The sequence below is a fragment of the Arachis hypogaea genome, chromosome 1 (assembly GCF_003086295.3).
Source record: "Arachis hypogaea cultivar Tifrunner chromosome 1, arahy.Tifrunner.gnm2.J5K5, whole genome shotgun sequence".
NCBI classification, from domain to species: domain Eukaryota; kingdom Viridiplantae; phylum Streptophyta; class Magnoliopsida; order Fabales; family Fabaceae; genus Arachis; species Arachis hypogaea.
In genome coordinates this window covers 49,763,017-49,785,340 of record NC_092036.1, presented here as the reverse complement: position 1 = coordinate 49,785,340, position 22,324 = coordinate 49,763,017, and the positions used below count along the sequence as shown (strand labels likewise).

Genomic DNA, 22,324 nt, shown 5'->3' with positions numbered 1-22,324 from the left:
GCATGACTGACGCGACCGCGTGGCAAGGAAAAGCTCCGAATGACGCGACCGCGTGACCCACGCGGATGCGTGATAGAGGCCACGCACCAGAAAATTACAGAACACGCCCCAGCGAGTTCTAAACCCCTTTTTGGCCCAAATCCAAGTCCAGAAAGCATAGACCAGAGGTTATAAAGTGGGGGAATGCATCCATTCATAAGAGGGCTTTTCATAATTTACTTTTCCATGATTTAGATTTAGTTTTGAGAGAGGTTCTCTCCTCTCTCTCTTAGGATTAGGATTAGGACTTCTCTTAGTTTTAGGAGTGACTCTCAATCCCAGGTTCTTTATTTTTATTTAATTTATGAACTCTTCCATGTTACATATAATTTTATTAATTAATGTTAATTGAGGTATTTCCATTCATGATTGCTTTCTTTTATTTACATGATTACTGTTTCCCATCTGAAGACAATTTTTATTCAGTAAATTTACTATTTTCTTTTTGGCTTTGGTTGAGACATTGGTAACTCTTGAGTTATCAAACTCATTGTTGATTGAAAATTGGAATTAATTTGCCACTTAACTTACCTCCATAGTTAGAGGTTAATAAGGTGGGGGAAGAATCCAATTCTCATCACAATTGATAAGGATAACTAGGATAGAACCTCCAGTTCTTAATACCTTGCCAAGAGTTTATTTTTATTGCTATTATTTTATTTCCTCTGCTATTTACTATTGTTGCTTTTTATCTCATACTTTAAAAACCCCCAATTTACAATCTCCATAGCCAATAATAAGAACATACCTCCCTGCAATTCCTTGAGAAGACGACCCGAGGTTTAATACTCGGTTATCAATTTTAAAAGGGTTTGTTACTTGTGACAACTAAAACGTTTGTATGAAAGGACTTTTGAAGGTTTAGAAACTATACTTGCAACGAGGATTTATCCGCAAATTTCTAGACCACGCAAAAGTTCTCTCATCAATAATCCAAAGATGTCTAATATAATAGTAAAAGGTCATATTTATACTAGACTAATTACTAGGGTTTACAGAAATAAGCAAATGATTACACTTTCAGACCCACTTGGTGTGTGCTTGGGCTGAGAATTGAAGCTTTCATGTGTAGATACTTCTCTTGAAGTTAAACGCCAACTTTTATGCCAGTTTGGGCGTTTAACTCCAGCTTGTATCCTGTTTCTGGTGTTTAACGCCAGAATAGGGCAGAGAGTTGGTGTTTGAACACCAGTTTGTGTTGTCAAAACTTGGACAAAGTATGGACTATTATATATTGCTGGAAAGTTTAGGATGTCTACTTTCCAACGCAATTGAGAGTGCTCCAATTGAACTTCTGTAACTCCAGAAAATCTATTTCGAGTGCAGGGAGGTCAGAATCCAACAGCATCTGCAGTCTTTTTTCGGCCTCTGAATCAGATTTTTGCTCAGGTCCCTCAATTCCAGCCAGAAAATTTCTGAAATCACAAAAAAACACACAAACTCATAGTAAAATCCAGAGATATGAATTTTGCTTAAAAACTACTAAAAATATACTAAAAAGTAGCTAGATCCTACTAAAAACGACCTAAAAACAATGCCAAAAAGCGTATAAATTATCTGCTCATCACAACACCAAACTTAAATTGTTGCTTGTACCCAAGCAACTGAAAACAAAATAGGATAAAAAGAAGAGAATATACAATGAATCTCACAATATCAATAAAACTTAGTCCTAATTAGATGAGCGAGGCTAGTAGCTTTTTGCTTCTAAACAGTTTTGGCATCTCACTTTATCCTTTGAAATTCAGAATGATTGGCATCTATAGGAACTCAGAATTTCAAATAGTGTTATTGATTCTCCTAGTTTAGTATGTTGATTCTTGAACATAGCTACTTTTTGAGTCTTGGCCGTGGCCCTAAGCAATTTTGTTTTCCAGTATTACCACCGGATACATAAATGCCACAGACACATGACTGGGTGAACCTTTTCAGATTGTGAGTAAGCTTTGATAAAGTCCCCAGTTAGAGGTGTCCAGAGTTCTTAAACACACTCTTTTTCTTTGGATCACGACTTTAACCACTCAATCTCAAGCTTTTCACTTGGACCTTCATGACACAAGCACATGGTTAAGGACAGCTTGATTTAGCCGCTTAGGCCTGTATTTTATTTCCTTGGGCCCTCCTATCCATTAATGCTTAAAGCCTCGGATCCTTTTTACCCTTGCCTTTTGGTTTAAAGGGCTATTGACTTTTTTTGCTTGTTTTTTCTTTTTCTTTCTTTTTCTTTTAATTTTCGCCACTTTTTTTTCACAAGCTTTCTTATTCACTGCTTTTTCTTGCTTCAAGAATCAATTTTATGATTTTTCAGATTACCAATAACATTTCTCTTTGTTCATCATTATTTCAAGAGCCAACAATTTTAACATTCATAAACTTCACTATCAAAAATATGCACTGTTCAAGCATTCATTCAGAAAACAAAAAGTATTGCCACCACATCAAAATAATTAAACTAATTTCAAGATAGAATTCGAATTCCAAGTACTTCTTGTTCTTTTGTAATTAAAACATTTTTCATTTAAGAAAGGTAATGGATTCATAGGACATTCATAGCTTTAAGGCATAGACACTTAGACACTAATGATCATGTAATAAGACACAAACATTAACAAAACATAAAGCATAATTTTCGAAAAACAGAAAAAATAAGATAAGGAGATTAAAGAACGGGTCCACCTTAGTGATGGCGGCTAGTTCTTCCTCTTGAAGATCCAATGGAACACCTGAGCTCCTCTATGTCTCTTCCTTGCCTTTGTTGCTCCTCCCTCATAGCTCTTTGATCTTCTTTAATCTCATGGAGAATGATGGAGTGCTCTTAGTGCTCCACCCTTAGTTGGTCCATGTTGTAACTTAAGCCTTCCAAAGAGGTGTTAAGTTGCTCCCAATAGTTGTGTGGAGGAAAATGCATCCCTTGAGGCATCTCAGGGATTTCTTGATGAGAAACTTCCTCATGCTCTTGTTGAGGTCCATGAGTGGGCTCTCTTATTTGCTCCATCCTCTTTTTAGCGATGGGCTTGTCCTCTTCAATAAGGATGTCTTCCTCTATGACAATTCCAGCTAAACTGCATAGGTGACAAATAAGATTAGAAAAGGCTAACATTGCCAAAGTAGAGGCCTTGTCAGCCATCTTTAGAGTTCTAGAGGCATGATCTCATGAACTTCCACTTCCTTTCCAATCATGATACTATGGATCATGATGGCTCGATCCACAGTTACTTCGAATCGGTTGCTAGTAGGAATGATGGAGCGTTGGATGAACTCCAACCATCCTCTAGCCACAGGCTTAAGGTCTGGTCTTCTTAATTGAACCAGCTTGCCTCTTGAGTCTCTTTTCCATTGAGCTCCTTCCACACATATGTCCATGAGGACTTGGTCCAACCTTTGATCAAATTTGACCCTTCTAGTGTAGGGGCGTGCGTTTTCTTGCATCATTGGCAAGTTGAACGCCAACCTTACATTTTTCGGACTGAAATCTAAGTATTTCCCCCAAACCATTGTAAGCCAATTCTTTGGATTTGGGTTCATACTTTGATCATGGTCCTTAGTGATCCATGTATTTGCATAGAACTCTTGAACCATTAAGATTCTGACTTGTTGAATGGGATTGATAAGAACTTCCCAACCTCTTCTTCGGATCTCATGTCAGATCTCCGGATACTCATTCTTTTTGAGCATGAAAGGGACCTCAGGGATCACCTTCTTCTTGGCCATAACTTCATAGAAGTGGTCTTGATGGACATTTGAGATGAATCTCTCCATCTCCCATGACTCGGAGGTGGAAGCTTTTGCCTTCCATTTCCTCTTTCTAGAGGTTTCTCCGGCCTTAGGTGCCATAAATGATTATGGAAAAACAAAAAGTAATGCTTTTACCACATCAAACTTAAAAGGTTTCCTCGTCCTCGAGCAAAAGAAGAAAGAAAGAAGGGGAAGAAGAAGAAAATGGAGGAGATGGAGGGAGAGATAGGTTTGGCCAAGGGGGTAGGAGAGTGTTTGTGATGTGTGAAAATGAAGGAGTGAAGAGGGGTATTTATAGGAAAAGAGAGGGAGAGTGGCCAAATGGAATTGGGTGGGTTTGGGAGGGAAAAGTGTTTGAATTTGAAAAGTGAGGTAGGTAGGGTTTTTAGGGAAGAGGGGTGGAGGTGATTGGTGAAGAGAATATAGGGAAGATGATAGGATTTGATAGGTGCATGGTGTTTTGGGTAGAGTGTTAAAGAGATGTGTGAGGGGGGAGACAGAGAGAGGTGGGGTAGGTGGGGATCCTGTGGGGTCCATAGATCCTGAGGTGTCAAGAATTTCACATCACTGCACCATTTAGGCGTGTAAATGCCCTCTATATGCAATACTGGCATTTAACGCCAGACTGCTGCCTGTTTCTGGCGTTGAACGCCAGCTTTTATACCTTTCCTTGCGTTTAACACCAAGCTGTTGCTTGTTTCTGGCGTTTAACGCCAACTTGGTGGTCTGTTCTGGCGTTAAACGCCAGTCTGGTGCCCATTTTTGGCGTTAAACGCCCAGAATGGTGCCAAACTGGGCGTTTAACGCCCATTCTGCTACTCTTACTGGCGTTTAAGTTCCTCCTCCAAGGTGTGCTATTTTTGAATTTGCTTTGATTTTTACAGTTGTTTTTATGACACCACATGATCATCAACCTAAAAAAACATAAAATAACATAGATAAAATTGGGTTGCCTCCCAATAAGCGCTTCTTTAATGTCAATAGCTTGACAGTGGGCTCTCATGGAGCCTCACAGATAATCAGAGCATGGTTGTGGCTTCTCAACACCAAACTTAGAGTTTGGTTGTGGCCTCTCAACACCAAACTTAAAGTTTGGTTGTGGCCTCCCAACACCAAAATTAGAGTTTGAAAGTGGGGGATTTGTTTGACTTTGTATTGAGATAAGCTATTCATGCTTCTTCTCCATGTGTTCAGAAGGAGAACTTTGAGTTTTGAATACAAGGTAGTCCCCATTCAATTGAAGGACTAACTCTCCTCTATCAACATCAATCATAACTTTTGCTGTGGCTAGGAAAGGTCTGCCAAAGATGGTGGATTCATCCTTATCCTTCCCAGTGTCTAAGATTATGAATTCAGCAGGGATGTAAAGGCCTTCAACCTTCACTAGCACGTCCTCTACTAGTCCATAAGCCTGTTTCATTGATTTGTCTGCCATCTCTAGTGAGATTCTTGCAGCTTGTACCTCAAAGATTCCTAGTTTCTCCATTACAGAGAGTGGTATGAGGTTAATACCTGACCCTAGATCACACAGAGCCTTCTCAAAGGTCATGGTACCTATGGTACAGGGTATTAAGAATTTGCCAGGATCCTGTTTCTTTTGAGGTAAAGTTTGCTGAACCCAGGTATTCAGTTCATTAATGAGCAATGGAGGTTCATCCTCCCAAGTCTCATTACCAAATAGCTTAGCATTCAACTTCATGATTGCTCCTAAATACTGGGCAACTTGCCCTTCAGCAATGTCTTTATCTCCTTCAGAAGATGAATAGTCATCAGAGCTCATGAATGGTAAAAAGAAGTTTAAAGGAATCTCTATGGTCTCTATATGAGTTTCAGATTCCTTTGGTTCCTCATTAGGGTACTCCTTAATGGCCAGTGGACGTTCCCTGAGGTCTTCCTCACTGGGAATCACTGCCTTTTTACTCTCTCCAGGTTCGGCCACACTAAGTAAGGTTATGGCCTTGCACTCTCTCTTGGGATTTTCTTCTGTATTGCTTGGGAGAGTGCTAGGAGGAGTTTCAGTAACCCTTTTACTCAGGTGACCCACTTGTGCCTCCAAGTTTCTAATGGAGGACCTTGTTTCATTCATGAAACTGAAAGTGGCTTTAGATAGATCAGAGACTATATTTGCTAAGCTAGATGAGTTCTGCTCAGAATTCTCTGTTTGTTGCTGAGAGGATGATGGAAAAGGCTTGCCATTGCTAAACCTATTTCTTCCACCATTATTATTTGTAAAGCCTTATTAAGGCTTTTGTTGATCCTTCCATGAGAAATTTGGATGATTTCTCCATGAGGGATTATAGGTATTTTCCTAGGCTTTACCCATGTAATTTACCTCTACCATTGCAGGGTTCTCAGGATCATAGGCTTCTTCTTCAGAAGATGATTCTTTAGTACTGTTGGATGTATTTTGCAATCCATTCATACTCTGGGAAATCATGTTGACTTGCTGAGTCAACATTTGTTCTGAGCCAATATGGCATTCAGAGCATCAATTTCAAGAACTCCCTTCATTTGAGGCATCTCATTACTCACAGGATTCCTTTCAGAGGTGTACATGAACTGGTTATTTGCAACCATCTCAATGAGTTCCTGAACTTCTGCAGTCATTTTCTTCAGGTGAATAGATCTACCTGCAGAGTGGTCCAATGACATCTTAGACAATTCAGACAGACCATCATAGAATATATCCAGGATGGTCCATTCTGAGAGCTGTCAGAAGGACACTTTTTGGTCAGTTACTTGTATATTTCCCAAGCTTCATAGAGGGATTCACCTTCTTTCTGCCTGAAGGTTTGAACATCCACTCTAAGCTTGCTCAGCTTTTGAGGAGGAAATAATTTGGCTAAGAAAACCGTGACCAGCTTATCCTAAGAGTTCAGGCTATCTCTAGGTTGAGAGTCCAACAATATTCTAGCTCTGTCTCTTACAGCAAAAGGGAAAAGCATAAGCTTGTAGACCTCAGGATCAACTCCATTGGTCTTAACAGTATCACAGATCTGTAAGAATTCAGTTAAGAACTGAAAAGGATCTTCTGATGAAAGTCTGTAAAACTTACAATTATGTTGTATCACAGAAACTAATTGAGGCTTAAGCTCAAAATTGTTTGCTCCAATGGTAGGGATTGAGATGCTTCTTCCATGGAAGTTGGAATTTGGTGCAGTAAAGTCACCAAGCATCTTCCTTGCATTGTTATTGTTGTTGGGTTCGGCCATTACTTCTTTTTTGATATTCTCTATAAGATTTTCTCTGGATTATTGTACTTGAGCTTCTCTTAGCTTCTTCTTCAGAGTCCTTTCAGGTTCAGGATCTACTTCAACAAGAATGTCCTTGTCCTTGCTCCTGCTCATATGAAAAAGAAGAAAACAGAAAAGAAGAGGAATCCTCTATGTCACAGTATAGAGATTTCTTTATGTGAGTAGAAGAGAAGAAGAATAGAAGGATGAGAAGAGAGAAGAAGAAAAATTCGAACACAAAGAGAAGAGAAGGATCGAATTATGAGTAAAAGAGAAGTGTTAGTAGATAAATAAAATAAATAGAAAGAGATGAGAGGGAGAGAATTTCGAAAATTATTTTTGAAAAATGGTTAGTGATTTTCAAAAATTAGAGGTGGAAAAGTGGTTAGGTGATTTTGAAAAAGATTTTGAAATTAATTTTGAAGTTAGAAAAAGATATTTTGAAATTAAAGTTTGAAAAAGATATGATTTAAAAAAGATATGTTTGAAAAGATATGATTTAAAAAAGATATGATTGAAATTTATTTTGAAAAAAAAATTGAAAAGGAAATTAAAAAATTTTGATTTTTAAAATTAAAGTTGATGACTTGACTAACAAGAAACTAAAAGATATGATTTTAGAATTTTAAAGATTGAGCCTTTCTTAATAGGCAAGTCACAAACTTGAAATTTTTGAATCAAAACATTAATGTTAGTAAAGATTTTCAAAAATTTGAAGTAAAAATAAGAAAAAGATTTTGAAAAGTTTTGAAAAAGATTTTTGAAAATTTTCGAAAAACAAAGGAAAAAAAATGAAAAAGATTTATTTTGAAAAAGTTTTTGAAAAAGTTTTTGAAAAGATAAATTTTTGAAATTGAAATCTTGACTTGACTAACAAGAAACAACTTATTTTAAAAAATTTTTACTAAGTCACCCCAAAGATTTCAAAATTTATGAGAGAAATAAGGAAAAGATATTTTTTATTTTTGAATTTTTAATGAGGAGAGAGAAAAACACAAAAATGACTTAAAACATGAAAATTTAAGATCAAAACAAAGAAAATATGCAAGAACACTTTGAATGTCAAGATGAACACCAAGAACACTTTGAAGATCATGATGAACATCAAGAACTTATTTTTGAAAAATTTTTAAGGAAAGAAACACATGCAAGACACCAAACTTAGAAATTTTTAATGCTTAGACACTAACAAACTAAAAATGCATATGAAAAACAAGAAAAGACACAAAACAAGAAAATTCAAAGATCAAACAAGGAGACTTACCAAGAACAACTTGAAGATCATGAAGAACACCATGCATGAGTTTTCGAAAAAAAATTTCGAAAAATTAAAACATGCAATTGACACCAAACTTAAAAATTGACACTAGACTCAAACAAGAAACACCAAATATTTTTTGATTTTATGATTTTATAATTTTTTTTGTATTTTTTTTCGAAAATTATTTTGAAAAAGAAAACAAGGAACTCAAAATTTTTAATAAGAATTCCAGGAATCATGCAATGTTAGTCTAAAGCTTCAGTCTAAAAAGATTAGACATGGCTAGCCAAGCTTCAGCAGGACATTACATACAACAGCCAAATTGATGGGAATCAACTAGCTCCTGTGATGATAAAAGCATCATCTGAAACTCTAGAATTCGTTCTTAAAAATTCAGAAGAACAAGATAAAAGTAAAAATAAAAGTAAAAAGAAAATTACCTAATCTAAGCAACAAGATAAACCGTCAGTTGTCCAAACTCGAACAATCCCCGACAGCGGTGCCAAAAACTTCGTGCACGAAATTGTGATCTCTGACAACGGAACCAAAGATTTGGCACACGCAATCGTAATCTCAACACTTTCCTCACAATTCCACACAACTAACCAGCAAGTGCACTGGGTCGTCCAAGTAATACCTTACGTGAGTAAAGGTCGATCCCACGGAGATTGTTGGCTTGAAGCAAGCTACGGTCATCTTGTAAATCTCAGTCAGGCGGATTAAAATGGTTATAGGATTTTGATAATTAAAAGATAAATAAACATAAAATAAAGATAGAGATACTTATGTAATTCATTGGTGGGAATTTCAGATAAGCGTATGGAGATGCGTTATTCCTTCTGAATCTCTGCTTTCCTACTGTCTTCATTCAATCATTCATACTCCTTTCCATGGCAAGCTGTATGTTCGGGCATCACCATTGTCAATGGCTACCTCCCGTCCTCTCGGTGAAAATGGTCCAACTACAGGTTACGTAGGGCTAATCATTTGTCGGTTCTCACTTGTGTTGGAATAGGATCTAGTAATCCTTTTGCGTCCGTCACTACGCTTAACAGTCATGAGTTTAAAGCACGTCACAGTCATCCCATCCCAGATCCTACTCGGAATACCACAGACAAGGTTTAGACTTTTCGGATCTCAAGAATACTGCCAATTGATTCTAGCTTATACCACGAAGACTCTGATCTCACGGAATGGAAGGCTCTGTTGTCAGGAGAGGCAACCATGCATCGTGAGCCAGGAATCCAAGAGATATCCGTTCAAGCTTGTTTTCAGGTAGAATAGAAGTGGTTGTCAGGCACGCGTTCATAAATTGAGAATGGTGATGAGTGTCACATAATCATCACATTCATCATGTTCTTGTGTGCGAATGAATATCTTAGAACAAGAATAAGCTTGAATTGAATAGAAGAACAATAGTACTTTGCATCAATACTCGAGGAACAGCAGAGCTCCACACCTTAATTTATGAGGTGTAGATACTCCACCGTTGAAAATACATAAGTGATGAAGGTCCAGGCATGGCCAAATGGCCAGCCCCCAAGTCTAAGGAAAAGAATTCCAAAGATGATCTAAGGATAATCCAAAGATGTCTAACATAATAGTGAAAGGTCCTATTTATACTAGACTAGTTACTAGGGTTTACAGAAATAAGTAAATGATGAAGAAATCCACTTCCGGCCCACTTGTTGTGTGCTTGGACTGAGCGTTGAAGCTTTCATGTGTAGAGACTTTTCTTAGAGTTAAACGCTAGCTTTTATGCCAGTTTGGGCGTTTAACTCTAGCTTGTATCCTGTTTCTGTGTTTAATGCCAGAATAGGGTAGGGAGTTGGCGTTTGAACGCCAGTTTGCGTCATCAAAACTCAGACAAAGTATGAACTATTATATATTTCTGAAAAGTCTAGGATTTCTACTTTCCAACGCAATTGAGAGCGCATCAATTGGGCTTCTGTAGCTCTAGAAAATCTATTTCGAGTGCAGGGGGTCAGAATCCAACAGCATATGCAGTCTTTTTTCAGCCTCTGAATCAGATTTTTGCTCAGGTCCCTCAATTCCAGCCAGAAAATACCTGAAATCACAGAAAAATACACAAACTCATAGTAAAGTCCAAAAATATGAATTTTGCTTAAAAACTACTTAAAATATACTAAAAAGTAGCTGGATCCTACTAAAAACAATGCCAAAAAGCGTATAAATTATCCGCTCATCGGTATGCGAGACCCCTGTCTTGCTGAAAAATGGTTTTTTTTCACTTTTCAATGGTTCTCTAGCTTTCCAAACTTCTTTAACTTCTATTTAAGGCTTTATGTAAGAATTATTATTGGTCTAGAATTTCTCAATAGAAAAAGAATTTCTTCGTTGTAAGCATAGTTCCAAACCAACTATTAACTCTCCATCAAAGTTTTAATTTTGTTTGTCACAAGTACAAACCCCAATAAAAATAAACCGAAGTATTCAAACCTCGGGTCGTCTCACAAGGAATTGCAATGAAGTGCTCAATTATTGGCTATGAAGAAACAAGGGGGTTTGATTTGATGATTGACAAGAAAAGTAAATAACAAGAAAGTAAATGACAATTAACTAAGAAAGAAAGAGAAAAGAACTCTTGGCTAAGGCATGGAAATTGAGATCACCATCCTTGTCTAACGACTATATATTGATAATTATGAGGTACCAACCCATCAAGTCTACTTTTATGCTTGAAATAAGTCAAATAGGCCTGATCAACATCAACCCATAAGTCCTAACCTAGCTACTAATTGACTTAGTAGTAGGCTAGTGTTAATGGGTATCAAATTAACCACTAAGGGTTCTCAAATCACCAATTCAATTAGACCCAATGACTCAAGATCACCCAATTTCCTTAGCCTAGGCCAAGAGTAAAGAAAACTACTCTATAACTAGTGAAAACATTTCATCAAACACCTAGAGTGCAATAAAAGTAAACATCACAAAATACAAGAATTAATAAAAAGCTATAACTAACATAAGCAAGAAATCAACAATAGCAACTAAGATAAACATAAAAAGACACGGGAACATAAATTTACATTAATGAAAATAAAATTCCAACAATGGTTCATAAACATAAAAGAGAGCAAATAAGAAATTAACAAGAAAAACTAAGAAAATTAAGACAATAGAACAATAAAATATAAAGAGACTTGAACTAAAAACAAGAATTAAAAGTTGGATCTAAGAAAATTTGACCTAAATTACCCTAAATTCTAGAGAAAATGGAGAGCTTCTCTCTCTAGAATTATAACCTAAAACATGATGAAAAACTAAACTATGACTACTCCCCACCTCCCATTCCCTTGCAATTCTTGGGTTCAAAAGCATCAGAAATCAGTTGGCTTTGGGCCTCCTTGAGCTCAGAAATCACCCCCAGCGTATTACCTTTAATGAAGTCACGTGCCGCTTGTCACGCGTACACGTCACTGGCAACTTTCTTTATCACGCGTACGCGTGGGCCACGTACACGCGTCACTGGCATATTTCCTTCCCACGCGCACGCGTGGGCCAAGTACACGCGTCGTTGGCAGATTACCAAAATCCCATTTCTTCGTGAATTCTCCATTTTTGCATGTTTTTTCTTCATTTCTTCAACCCAATCTTTGCCTTTTTAAACCTGAAATCACTTAACAAACATATCAAGGCATCGAATGGAATTAAAGTGAATTAAATTTATCAAATTAAAGGCCTAAAAAGCATGTTTTCACTCTTAAGCACAAATTAGGAAAAATTCATAAAACCATGTTATTTCATTGAATAAATGTGAGATAAGTTGATAAAATCCCCTGAATTTAACACAAGATAACCACAAAATTGGGGTTTGTCAAATCTCCCCACAGTTAAACTGTATTTTCCTAATATCTTAGTGAGCTCTTCTTTTGATATGTGATGAAGTTCCCTTCATATAGCACTCCAAAATGGCTTCATCACTTCTAAAATTGAGCCAAGAGCGCCCCAAATTCACGAGCCATGTGTTTCATTAATGAAATCAAGTGCTGGGACTTGTGCGTACGCACACTTGCTGATTTTTTCACTTTTGCAAACACACATAAAAGATAATTAGGTTACAGAGAAGGTTTTTATGGAGTAAAGAAAATGGGAATAACGGTGTACCACTTGTGAAATGGGAGATAGTGCAAGCTTCGAAAAAGTTAGGTGGATTGGGGGTGGGCGATGCATTAATCAGAAATGTGTCGCTTCTGGTCAAATGGTGGTGGCACTTTTCGAAGGAAGATTGCTTGTTGTTGAATAAGGTTGTGTTCTTGTAATCATTTTAATCCAACTATAATGTTGTCAAAATAGTCATTACCGTCAAGAGGTGACCCATGGAAAGATATTTGCCAGCTTAATATTAAAGAGCAATAGGTAAGAGATATGATGATCAGTGGTTTGCCTATGGAGGTGAGAAATGGAAGACGTATTCAATTCTGGGAGGATGATTAGTTACAAAGTGGCTCTTTGAAAGATAGTTTTTGAGGCTCTGCTCTGTTTCAAATCAACAAGGATCTATCATAGGGGACTGTCGGTTCTGGAATGGGTTAGAGTGGGTATGGAACTTTCAGTGGAGGAGAGGATTATTCCAGTAGGAGCTAGAGTTGCTCAATCAACTTCATGACCGATTACGGCTAGTAAAACTATCGTCCGATAGAGAGGATACAATTATATGAAAATTTGACAGAACATGTGTTTTTTCTACTAATTCATTTGTGCATGTGTTGCAGAAAGAGACTCTCTCGGAGGACATCACAAGCTATAGCTTCACTAGTACCATATGGAGAGGATTGGTTCCTCCAAGAGTTGAACTATTTGCATGGTTTGTCTTAGTAGGTAGGGTCAACACTAAAGAGAAATTGAGTAGGCTAGAAATTATACATCACAGTGATAAGATTTGTGTTTTGTGTAGAAAGAAAATAGCATTTGTGCATCATTTGTTTCTTGACTGTGAGTTTACGTGGCAGGTGTGTTGCGCTTGTTTGACGTGTGCTGATAGAGCTTGTGCTATTTAACGGACTGTCAAAGAGCTTTTTGAGAGTTAGATTGAAGTGTCTGGTCATAGCTCTAAGCAAAAGAAGTAGTTGATAGGATTTTTTGCAGTTATCTGAAACATTTGGTTGCAACGGAATAGCAAAATATTCTAGAATTTTGAAACAAGTGTTGATAGAATCAAGAATAAGCCATTTTTAAATTATAGAAAATGGTGTGGTGTTAATTCATTTGGTTGTTAATGACAATGCCGTAAATGACAACGAATTATACCCTATTATACTGTTTATTTTTTTAGTTCCTACCAGTGTTAGCAGAACCGGACTGGACCGGCCGGTTCAACCAAAAACCGATGAACCGAACTCTTTACCGATCCGGTCTGTTGTTTAGACCGTATAAAGTTTAAAATCGCTGTGAACTGGTTAAACCCGGTGCAAACCGGTAAAAACCAGTCGAACTCGATAAAGTTCGGTCCAACCGAACCAATTAGAAATTAAATTTTAACAAAATGTAACATAAAGGATTTGAACCCCTCCCTCCTTAGAAAAGTGACCCTATTGACAGGCACTAAGCTGGGATGGTTTTCATATATATATATATATATATATATATATATCAAATAATTTATTTCTATCCAATTTATTTAAAATTTAGTTATAAATTCATTTATTCTTAAATTAATTATATTTTTATTTAACAATAATTATGAACTCATTTATTTTTTTATAATTATATAATATCTATTAGCATTATTTTTTAATAAATACTTGTAGTATATAATAATATAATAGATATAAACTAATTAATAAATTGTTGAAATTTAAAAATAATAGTTATTTTAATATAAAAACAAAATAAAAATATTTATAATAGAGTAAAAATAATAAAATACTTATTATTCTATATTATTTTAAAATATTTTAATATTCTTTAAATATTAGTAAAAATATGTATTTTAAATTAAAATTTTATATTTTTGATTATTTTTATTTTTTATTTATATAATACTGAATCAACCGGTTCAATCAGTGATTTATCGATTAAATTAATAACTCAATAATCTAATAATCTGATCGGTTCGATTACCAGTTCGGTTCTGACAACTATGATTTCTACATACTCCCGTTTAATGTGTTACGCTCTCTTTATTCCAAACAAAAACATTTATAAATTAATTTCTGTCCATTGATTTATTGAAAGCAACTTTAGCTTCAAAAGAAAAATAAAACTCACGCGAGAAATACTCGTCTACCGTAATCCCGTGTGAAACAGCTCACGCTCACCTTCCATGACCATTATGCAAAGACGAAAAATTGAAAAGGAAAATTTCAGTAATCAGTAATTCCACTTTCAAACTATCCAATCTATTATGGTATTGTATTATTGTATTATTGTATTATTGTATACTCTGAATTTTAATGCGATTCCCTAATCAAACACATATAATCTCACGCATTTATAAACTAAACTTAATCTTTGCTAGTCAGAGATATGCCAGCATTAACCTCATGGATCAGAATGAATCACTCAAACCCATGTGCGTGTTTTTGAAGCACACGTGAGATATAAATAAAAACACACACCCCCCAGCTTCTAATCGCAGCAAAGAGAAATTTAGGGGGAAAAAAGAAAAAATTGAAACAGAAAAATAAACCCTTAACCTACACTCTCTAAACCCTTCTCCTCCTCCTCCTTCTTCTTCCTCTTTTTTTTCTGCTGCCGCACTGAATGAAAGTGTGCAATTGAGGTGTTTGTGAAAATGTCGCAATTAAATTTGATGGATCACGCGCCCTCCACGCCGGGGAAGCAAAAACCAGAGAAATCGCCGTACATTAACCACCGAATGAGGCTTCATTCCTCACTCTCCAAGCTCACTATCTTCTCCACCTTCGTCGTGGCCTTCCTCATCTTCCTCTTCCTTTTATCCCCTCCCTCAGCCACTACTCCTGCCCCGCGCCGCCGTACTCTTGGCGGCAACTCTTTCAATTCCTCCGCCACCTCCTGGGGCGGCTCCGACTGGGAGAAGCGCGTGAGCAGGTCGGCGCGCCGTGCCTCCCCTTCCAGTCTCGCCGTCCTCATCACCGGCGCAGCGGGATTCGTCGGAGCGCACGTTTCTCTTGCACTCAAGCGCCGCGGTGACGGCGTCCTCGGCCTCGACAACTTCAATCGCTATTACGACCCGAACCTGAAGCGCGCCCGTCAGCGCCTCCTGGAACGCGCCGGCGTGTTCATCGTCGAAGGCGACATCAACGACGCCGCACTCCTCCGAAAGCTCTTCGACGTCGTGCCGTTCACACACGTGGCTCACCTGGCTGCTCAGGCTGGAGTCCGCTACGCAATGCAGAACCCTTCCTCCTACGTCCACAGCAACGTCGCTGGGTTCGTGAACCTTCTAGAAGCATGCAAGACAGCGAACCCTCAGCCCGCTGTGGTTTGGGCCTCGTCGAGTTCTGTGTACGGGCTCAACTCCAAGGTTCCTTTCTCCGAGAAGGACCGTACGGACCAGCCCGCGAGCCTCTACGCGGCAACGAAAAAAGCAGGGGAGGAAATAGCCCATAGTTATAATCACATCTACGGGCTTTCAATCACGGGCCTGAGGTTCTTCACGGTTTACGGGCCTTGGGGAAGGCCCGACATGGCGTATTTTTTCTTCACGAAGGATATACTGAAGGGGAAGCAGATCACTGTGTTTGAGGCGCCGGATGGTGGAATGGTTGCTAGAGATTTTACTTACATTGATGATGTTGTGAAGGGGTTCTTGGGGGCTCTGGATACAGCGAAGAAGAGTACCGGTAGTGGGGGAAAGAAGAAGGAACCGGCGCAGTTGAGGGTTTTTAATTTGGGGAATACATCCCCGGTTCCGGTGTCGGAGCTGGTGGCGATTCTTGAGAGATTGCTGAAGGCAGTGGCGGAACCAGAAATTTCATAAGAGGGGGGCCAATTAAATATAAAATATAACAAAAAATTAACAAAATATGATTTGTAGCATATATATCAAAAAAGTAATTATATTATATAAAAGTCAATGTTCAACTACATACTTTAAGATTTTGATATTTTTAAACTTGCTCGACGATGCTTCATGGAACTAAAATCATCAATTATCATCTCTGAAGTGAATTTTGAAGCAATTTCCTTTTCAATATATACAATCATACAATCTGCTAAAAATTCATCTTCCATCTTGTTTCGAAGCCTTGTTTTAATAATCTTCATAGCTGAAAAGGCCCGTTCAGTTGTTGCTGTTGTCACAGGAAGAGTCAAAACAAGACGAATTAATCTATCAATTAAAGGATATATATTTGATTTTCCTGTCTCTGTCAATTTTTGACACAATTCAGCAAGAGTAGACAAATTCTGAAAATCTGGAGCTTTAACCACATCAAGTTCATAATGTTGTAACTCATAATCCAATTGAATCTTTTCTTGCTCAGAAAAATCTAAAGAATAGAAATTCTTTACAAGATTGCATATGTTGCAAACACTGAATAACTTGAAAGCATCTTTAGGATCTAGAGATGTACTCAGTATGAGGAGCTCGGTTGCTTGCTCACTAAATCTACTATTTAGCTCTTTCAATTGAAAATCTATCACGCTAGTAAAAATGTCAACACGATAATGGTGTTCAACAGTGACAACATCCTTTTTACGACGAGACCGAATTATGTCACTAAAAGAAGCACCCATATCAGGTATCTGAATAGCATGATCATTGCAGAAAGAACTAACTTTCTCCAAAAGTGCTCCCCAACTACTATCTCTTAACTGTTGAATCAATGACTTTGTACTAGAAACCAGATGCATAGCATTCAAAATGTCTTGAGATTTTTGTTGCAATGCTTGACAAAGTTTATCAGTGATTCCCATGATTTCTTTCATCATATGCAAAATGAAAACAAAATCAAATGATAATAAAGATTTAAGAGCATAAGTAGCATCACCACGTTGAGAATATGTAGATCCATTAGTAGCCAAATCTTCCAGAACTGAAGTTGTTGCTCCAAACATACGTAAAAGGCTACAAATTGAGTTGAAGTGAGAGCTCCACCTGGTATCTCCTGATCTTTTTAATGTGCCAATTTGATTTGCTCCTCTTCCTGTTTCAATTTGATTAGTTGCAACTAAATGGGAAATTTCAGTTGCATAAGCAGATCGTAATTCATCATTGCGTTTGCAAGAAGAGCACACAACATTGATAATATTACTCAAACTTTGGAAAAAAGCATGAACATCAACAACTTCTTTAGCCGCAGCAACAAGAGCTAGCTGTAATTGATGAGCAAAGCAATGAACATAATATGCATAAGGACATTCTTGAATAATTAAAGCTTGTAACCCTTTCCACTCTCCACGCATATTACTAGCTCCGTCATACCCTTGACCTCGAACATTTTGAATGTTGAGATTGTGATGAGATAATGCAGAACAAATCTCTTGTTTTAGAGTAGCAGAAGTAGTATCTTTGACATGAACAACATCTATTAGCCTTTCTTTGACAAATCCATGCTTATCAACAAATCTAACAACAAGTGCCATTTGTTCTCTTCTAGATTCATCTCTAGCTTCATCAACAATCAAACAAAACTTTGCATTACCAATCTCATTGCGAATTTCATTTTGCACCTTTCTAGCAAAAACATGTAGAATTTCCTTTTGAATAGAAGGTGATGTGTATATTGCATTTTGAGGAGCATTATCCAAAACAACTACATCCACTTCTTTATTGTAAGAAGCTAATAATTTTAACATTTCAAGAAAATTTCCTCGATTCTGAGACTCATGACTCTCGTCATGTCCCCTAAAAGCACAAGCTTGAAACGTTAACCATTTGACAGTATCAATAGAGGCTTTAAGACGCAATCTATTGCTTAAAACTTGTTGTGAGCTTTGCTTAGCCAATACTTTGTCAATGTGACATAATTGATTAAGCAAATCTTTACAAGACTTAACAGCAATATTATGAGGAGAATTAAGAGATTTACCCACATGAGATAAAAATGCACAATCCTTTCCATTATTCACTTTTTTCCAATTGCGAAATCCTCCTGATGTGAATGGACTTGATTTTCTAGAAAATAAATAGCATGGAAGACAAAATGCAGCATCCACTTCTGGCGAATATTCTAGCCAAGAAAAACTCTTAAACCAATGAGCTTTGAAACGACGAGGATGACTTTCTAGACCAGAAAGAGGGTACTCATCCATAATAAATTGATATGGTCCAAACTTTATGTATGCTCTACGGATTTCATCTTGTTGATTGATAGGATAATTCCAAATTTGCGGACGCTTTCCGGGATCACGCATCAATGTATCAATATTAACTTGATCTATTTCAGTCCTTGCTATTTTGGAAGCAGGGGGTTGAATATCTTGCTCAACAAGTTGTGTCACAGGTTGTTCAATAATATTTTGAACATTACTCAAAGAATCTGAAGCTGAATTTTGTTCATCATATATTCTCTCTTTTCTCTTGAAAAATGAGTGAATTGTTTTCATCTTTGACATTTTTAACTTAACTTGAACTATCTAACAAAAAAAAAACAAAAATAATTGCATATATATTATTTTCTTAAAAAAAATATTAAACCTATTGAGCAATAACAAATAATTTTAGAAACACAAATATATAATAACCAAAAATAAAGTTATTGATTTACCTGATTATTTTTTGTTCCACTTCTCACAAAAAAATAATTCTATTGAGTTTTGTCCTCACTTCAATCTTTGAACACTGTCCATTATAAAAAAAAATAAATTAATTATTTTAAATAAATAATGTAAATAATACTTGACATTGTCATTAACTTAAAAAAAATTGAAATATACCTCTTTGAATCTTTGTTGTGCATTCAATGGTTAATATTTTGTTGTTCACTTCTCTTCAATGGTTTTTCTTCATATGTCTTGTTTTGGTATGGAAAGAAAATTAGAATGAGAAGAGTAGAAGACCAAAAGTTTGGGAATCACTAAAAGAGAGAGAAAAGTGGCGCTATGCCTATGATAGTTTGAAACAAATATTTGAAAAATGTACTAGGGTTACTTTAATTAATAGTATGGGCTTGGGCTAGTATAATAGAACCATTTTTATTAATTATTAGAATGGGCTATTTGTTAACAAGAGCAACAATAATTCAAATATCTAATACATAATGCAGTTTTTAGTTTTTTTAATTTATAAAATTTTGTAAGTTATATTTTTTTTAATATTATATATAAAAAAATTTAATATTATTAATTATTACTATTTACTATTTTTTTAAAAAAAATTTGGGGGGACCATGGCCACCTTAGGTCCCCCCGTGGATCCGCCACTGGCTGAAGGTGAAGGCGAAGAAGAAAGTAGTGGCGATGCCGAGAAATGGGGATGTGAGGTTCACTCATGCTAATATTAGCTTGGCGAGTAAGGAGCTTGGGTATAGACCCACTACTGATTTGGGGACAGGGCTAAGGAAGTTTGTTAAGTGGTACCTTGAGTTTTATCCTGGCTCCAAGAAGAAGAGTGCTTGGTAATGGTGATTCTTCTTTTAAAGTGGTGTTCTAGTTTTTTCTGGTTGATGAATGAGTCATTGTTTTATTTGTTGCCACTTACCGATTGTGTACTTTTTTATTATGCCTTCTGTTTTTTACGAAGAAGATTTGGATCTGGTTCTGCAGGCTGCAGAGGCTTTGATTGATGTTGAAAGAGTTCATACAACTGCATTAGGAGCCAAGAAGAACTAGCGTCATGATGATCTATCTTTTTTTTTTTCTGGTTTTAAATCATGTTGTAATTTTGCTTCATTTTCATCTTCAATTGTATTCCTTTTAGTTTAGGCATTGTACAGTCTTTGACTAGAGACATCAAATTGGGGTTTGTTAATTGTGCATTCTTTTCTTGTATGTTTTTGAATTCAAAGCATTTGAACGATAAGAATGTTCTACACTGTTCCATTGTCTATTAATCTGAAGGTGTGTGCTTAATTATGAACTCATGTTGCCAACTTGCCATGGTTTTGGTTTAAACTGAGTTAAACTTGTGTTATGGTGATGACTTGCTTACAAGTACTGCTGCTACGATGATTTCTGTTCGAGGCTCCAATCTTGTTAAATCGGAATTCTTCTGGGCATGGATGTGTTAGCACCGCACACCAAATGTTAAAGCTTGGAAATTTTCACGTGCCAACCTACATTATAGACTCTTGAGCCAGGGCACAGAGCCAACGGTGACATTAGGTGAAGTTTTCATCATTCGGAATGCTGTTTGGTTTTAAAGTGTCGCATGTTTTAGCTGACTATATGATGTTTATGCCATTTGGTTGCAGCAATTTTTGGTTCAATTATTTGACCAGATCTAAAATGATAAATATTCATGCATCAGGTCATTCATGGCACTATTGTCTGGGCTTGTTCTGAAATGTCAAGAATGGTTCAAACCATGAATGCTATAAGATCAAAGTTCAAAGACGTTTTTTTTTTTTTTGGTTTGGGGCTTTGGTGTTGTTGGTATTAAGCACTTTTCAGTGTTAAATAGATATAGCCGTGCAGCTTGTTCATTTTGCAAATTCCTACAGATTGATCAGTGATAAGGCTATCTTTCTGCAACTCTTGGGTTGTTGCCAGAAAGCGATTGAAGAAACTTCATATCAGCTGAAAGTTGGATTGTCTACTTCATTTCCTATCAGCCCTGGGCCTTGAGCAACGGACTCGGTGTTCATAATATGAAACAGACTTATTTCCTACACCTATATAAGCTATAAATGCAGTTTGACTAGTGTAAGTTACTAGCGCTAGCTTTGCAATATTTTGTTTTATCAATAATGCTCTACATCCGTGTAAAGAATGCATTCAAATTATCCAAACAATATTGGCCAGATGCCCTTCTCTCTCCCTCTCACTCGTTTGTCATACACATGCTACATATAACATGCTACAACCTAAGGCTTTGCTCAACGTAAACCTTCTGCTGCAACGTAAACTTACTTCTTCTCTGCTCGCGTTTTTTTCTTCCTTATTGATCTGCATTGCCTTCGGCGTTCTCCTCTGGTCACGTTCATCTTCTTGTTTTCTTCTTTCGATCCGGTTACGTTGCATTTATCTTCTTCCTATTTTTTTCGTTTTCTTCTTTGAGCTGCACTTCTGAATTGAAATGATGAATGACTCAACTTCAAATCAGTTGAATGAAAGCGATTTGGATTCTTCTTCTGAAACGAATTAAACTGACGAAGTTTGGATTATTCAATGTTGAATCAAATTGAATGGGATGTAATTGCTAATTTAAATTGAATTGAATGGACGGAGGTGTACTACAAATAAATTAATAATCTGTAAATTGTAGGCAGAGCTGTTTGAATTTGATTTTATATAATGGATTATGTTTCGTTCACTCAATACTATACAATTGTTTCACCATGAATACGCGTTCGGTTCATTATACAAAAAGTTGTTCGAATTTAATTTTATATAATGGAATATATTTCATTCACTCAATACTATATAATTGTTTCACCATGAGTACGTGTTCGGTTCATTATGCAGAAAGATGCTCGAATTTGAATTTATACAATGGATAATATTCCATTCATTTAGTACTATACAATTGTTTCACTATAATAACATATTCGGTTCATTTTTCTTCTGCACAATTCAAAACTCTTTCTCCTCACCTTCTACTGCTTTTTTACCAGAGAGAGGAGGAAAAGACAAAAAAAATACAGCAACAACAACAACAAAATAATGACAATAAAGAGAAAATACGTGAAGAAGAAAAAACGCAAAAAAGAAGGGGGAGGAGAAGGAACGCGAAGAAGAAGGTGAAGAAGACGCTTCGTACGTAAACCAACGTGAAAAGAAGAAGCGTTGAGCAAGAGCGGTTTCGAATGTGTTGGGTGTGTGTATTTCACGTTTCATTTAATGGTATTAAATTTTTTTAATGTTGGGTTAATTTGGATAAACTTAAATACAAAATTACATGAATGTGTAGCATGACTGTTTGTTTATTTGCATTTCCATTATTTTGGGTTTACACCTTTTGCCACTTCAACTGCAGTAGGTCCAATCGAAATTAAACTAGCAAATG

General features: G+C 36.6%; 1 protein-coding gene and 1 non-coding gene across 2 annotated transcripts; both read left to right on the top strand.

Moving 5' to 3' along the window:
• The first annotated feature begins 6,480 nt into the window (after positions 1–6,480).
• LOC112712980 (small nucleolar RNA R71) lies at positions 6,481–6,587 on the top strand. Its single transcript, XR_003158009.1, has one exon. It is a non-coding gene; the product is annotated as a small nucleolar RNA R71 (small nucleolar RNA).
• Positions 6,588–14,707: 8,120 nt separating this feature from the next.
• LOC112803764 (UDP-glucuronate 4-epimerase 5-like) lies at positions 14,708–20,189 on the top strand. The gene is made up of 3 exons (XM_025847235.3): positions 14,708–16,168; positions 19,591–19,775; positions 19,924–20,189. The coding sequence occupies exons 1-3, from the start codon at positions 15,026–15,028 to the stop codon at positions 19,937–19,939; spliced, it is 1,344 nt and encodes a 447-aa protein (XP_025703020.2). The 5' UTR covers positions 14,708–15,025; the 3' UTR covers positions 19,940–20,189.
• Positions 20,190–22,324: the final 2,135 nt, after the last annotated feature.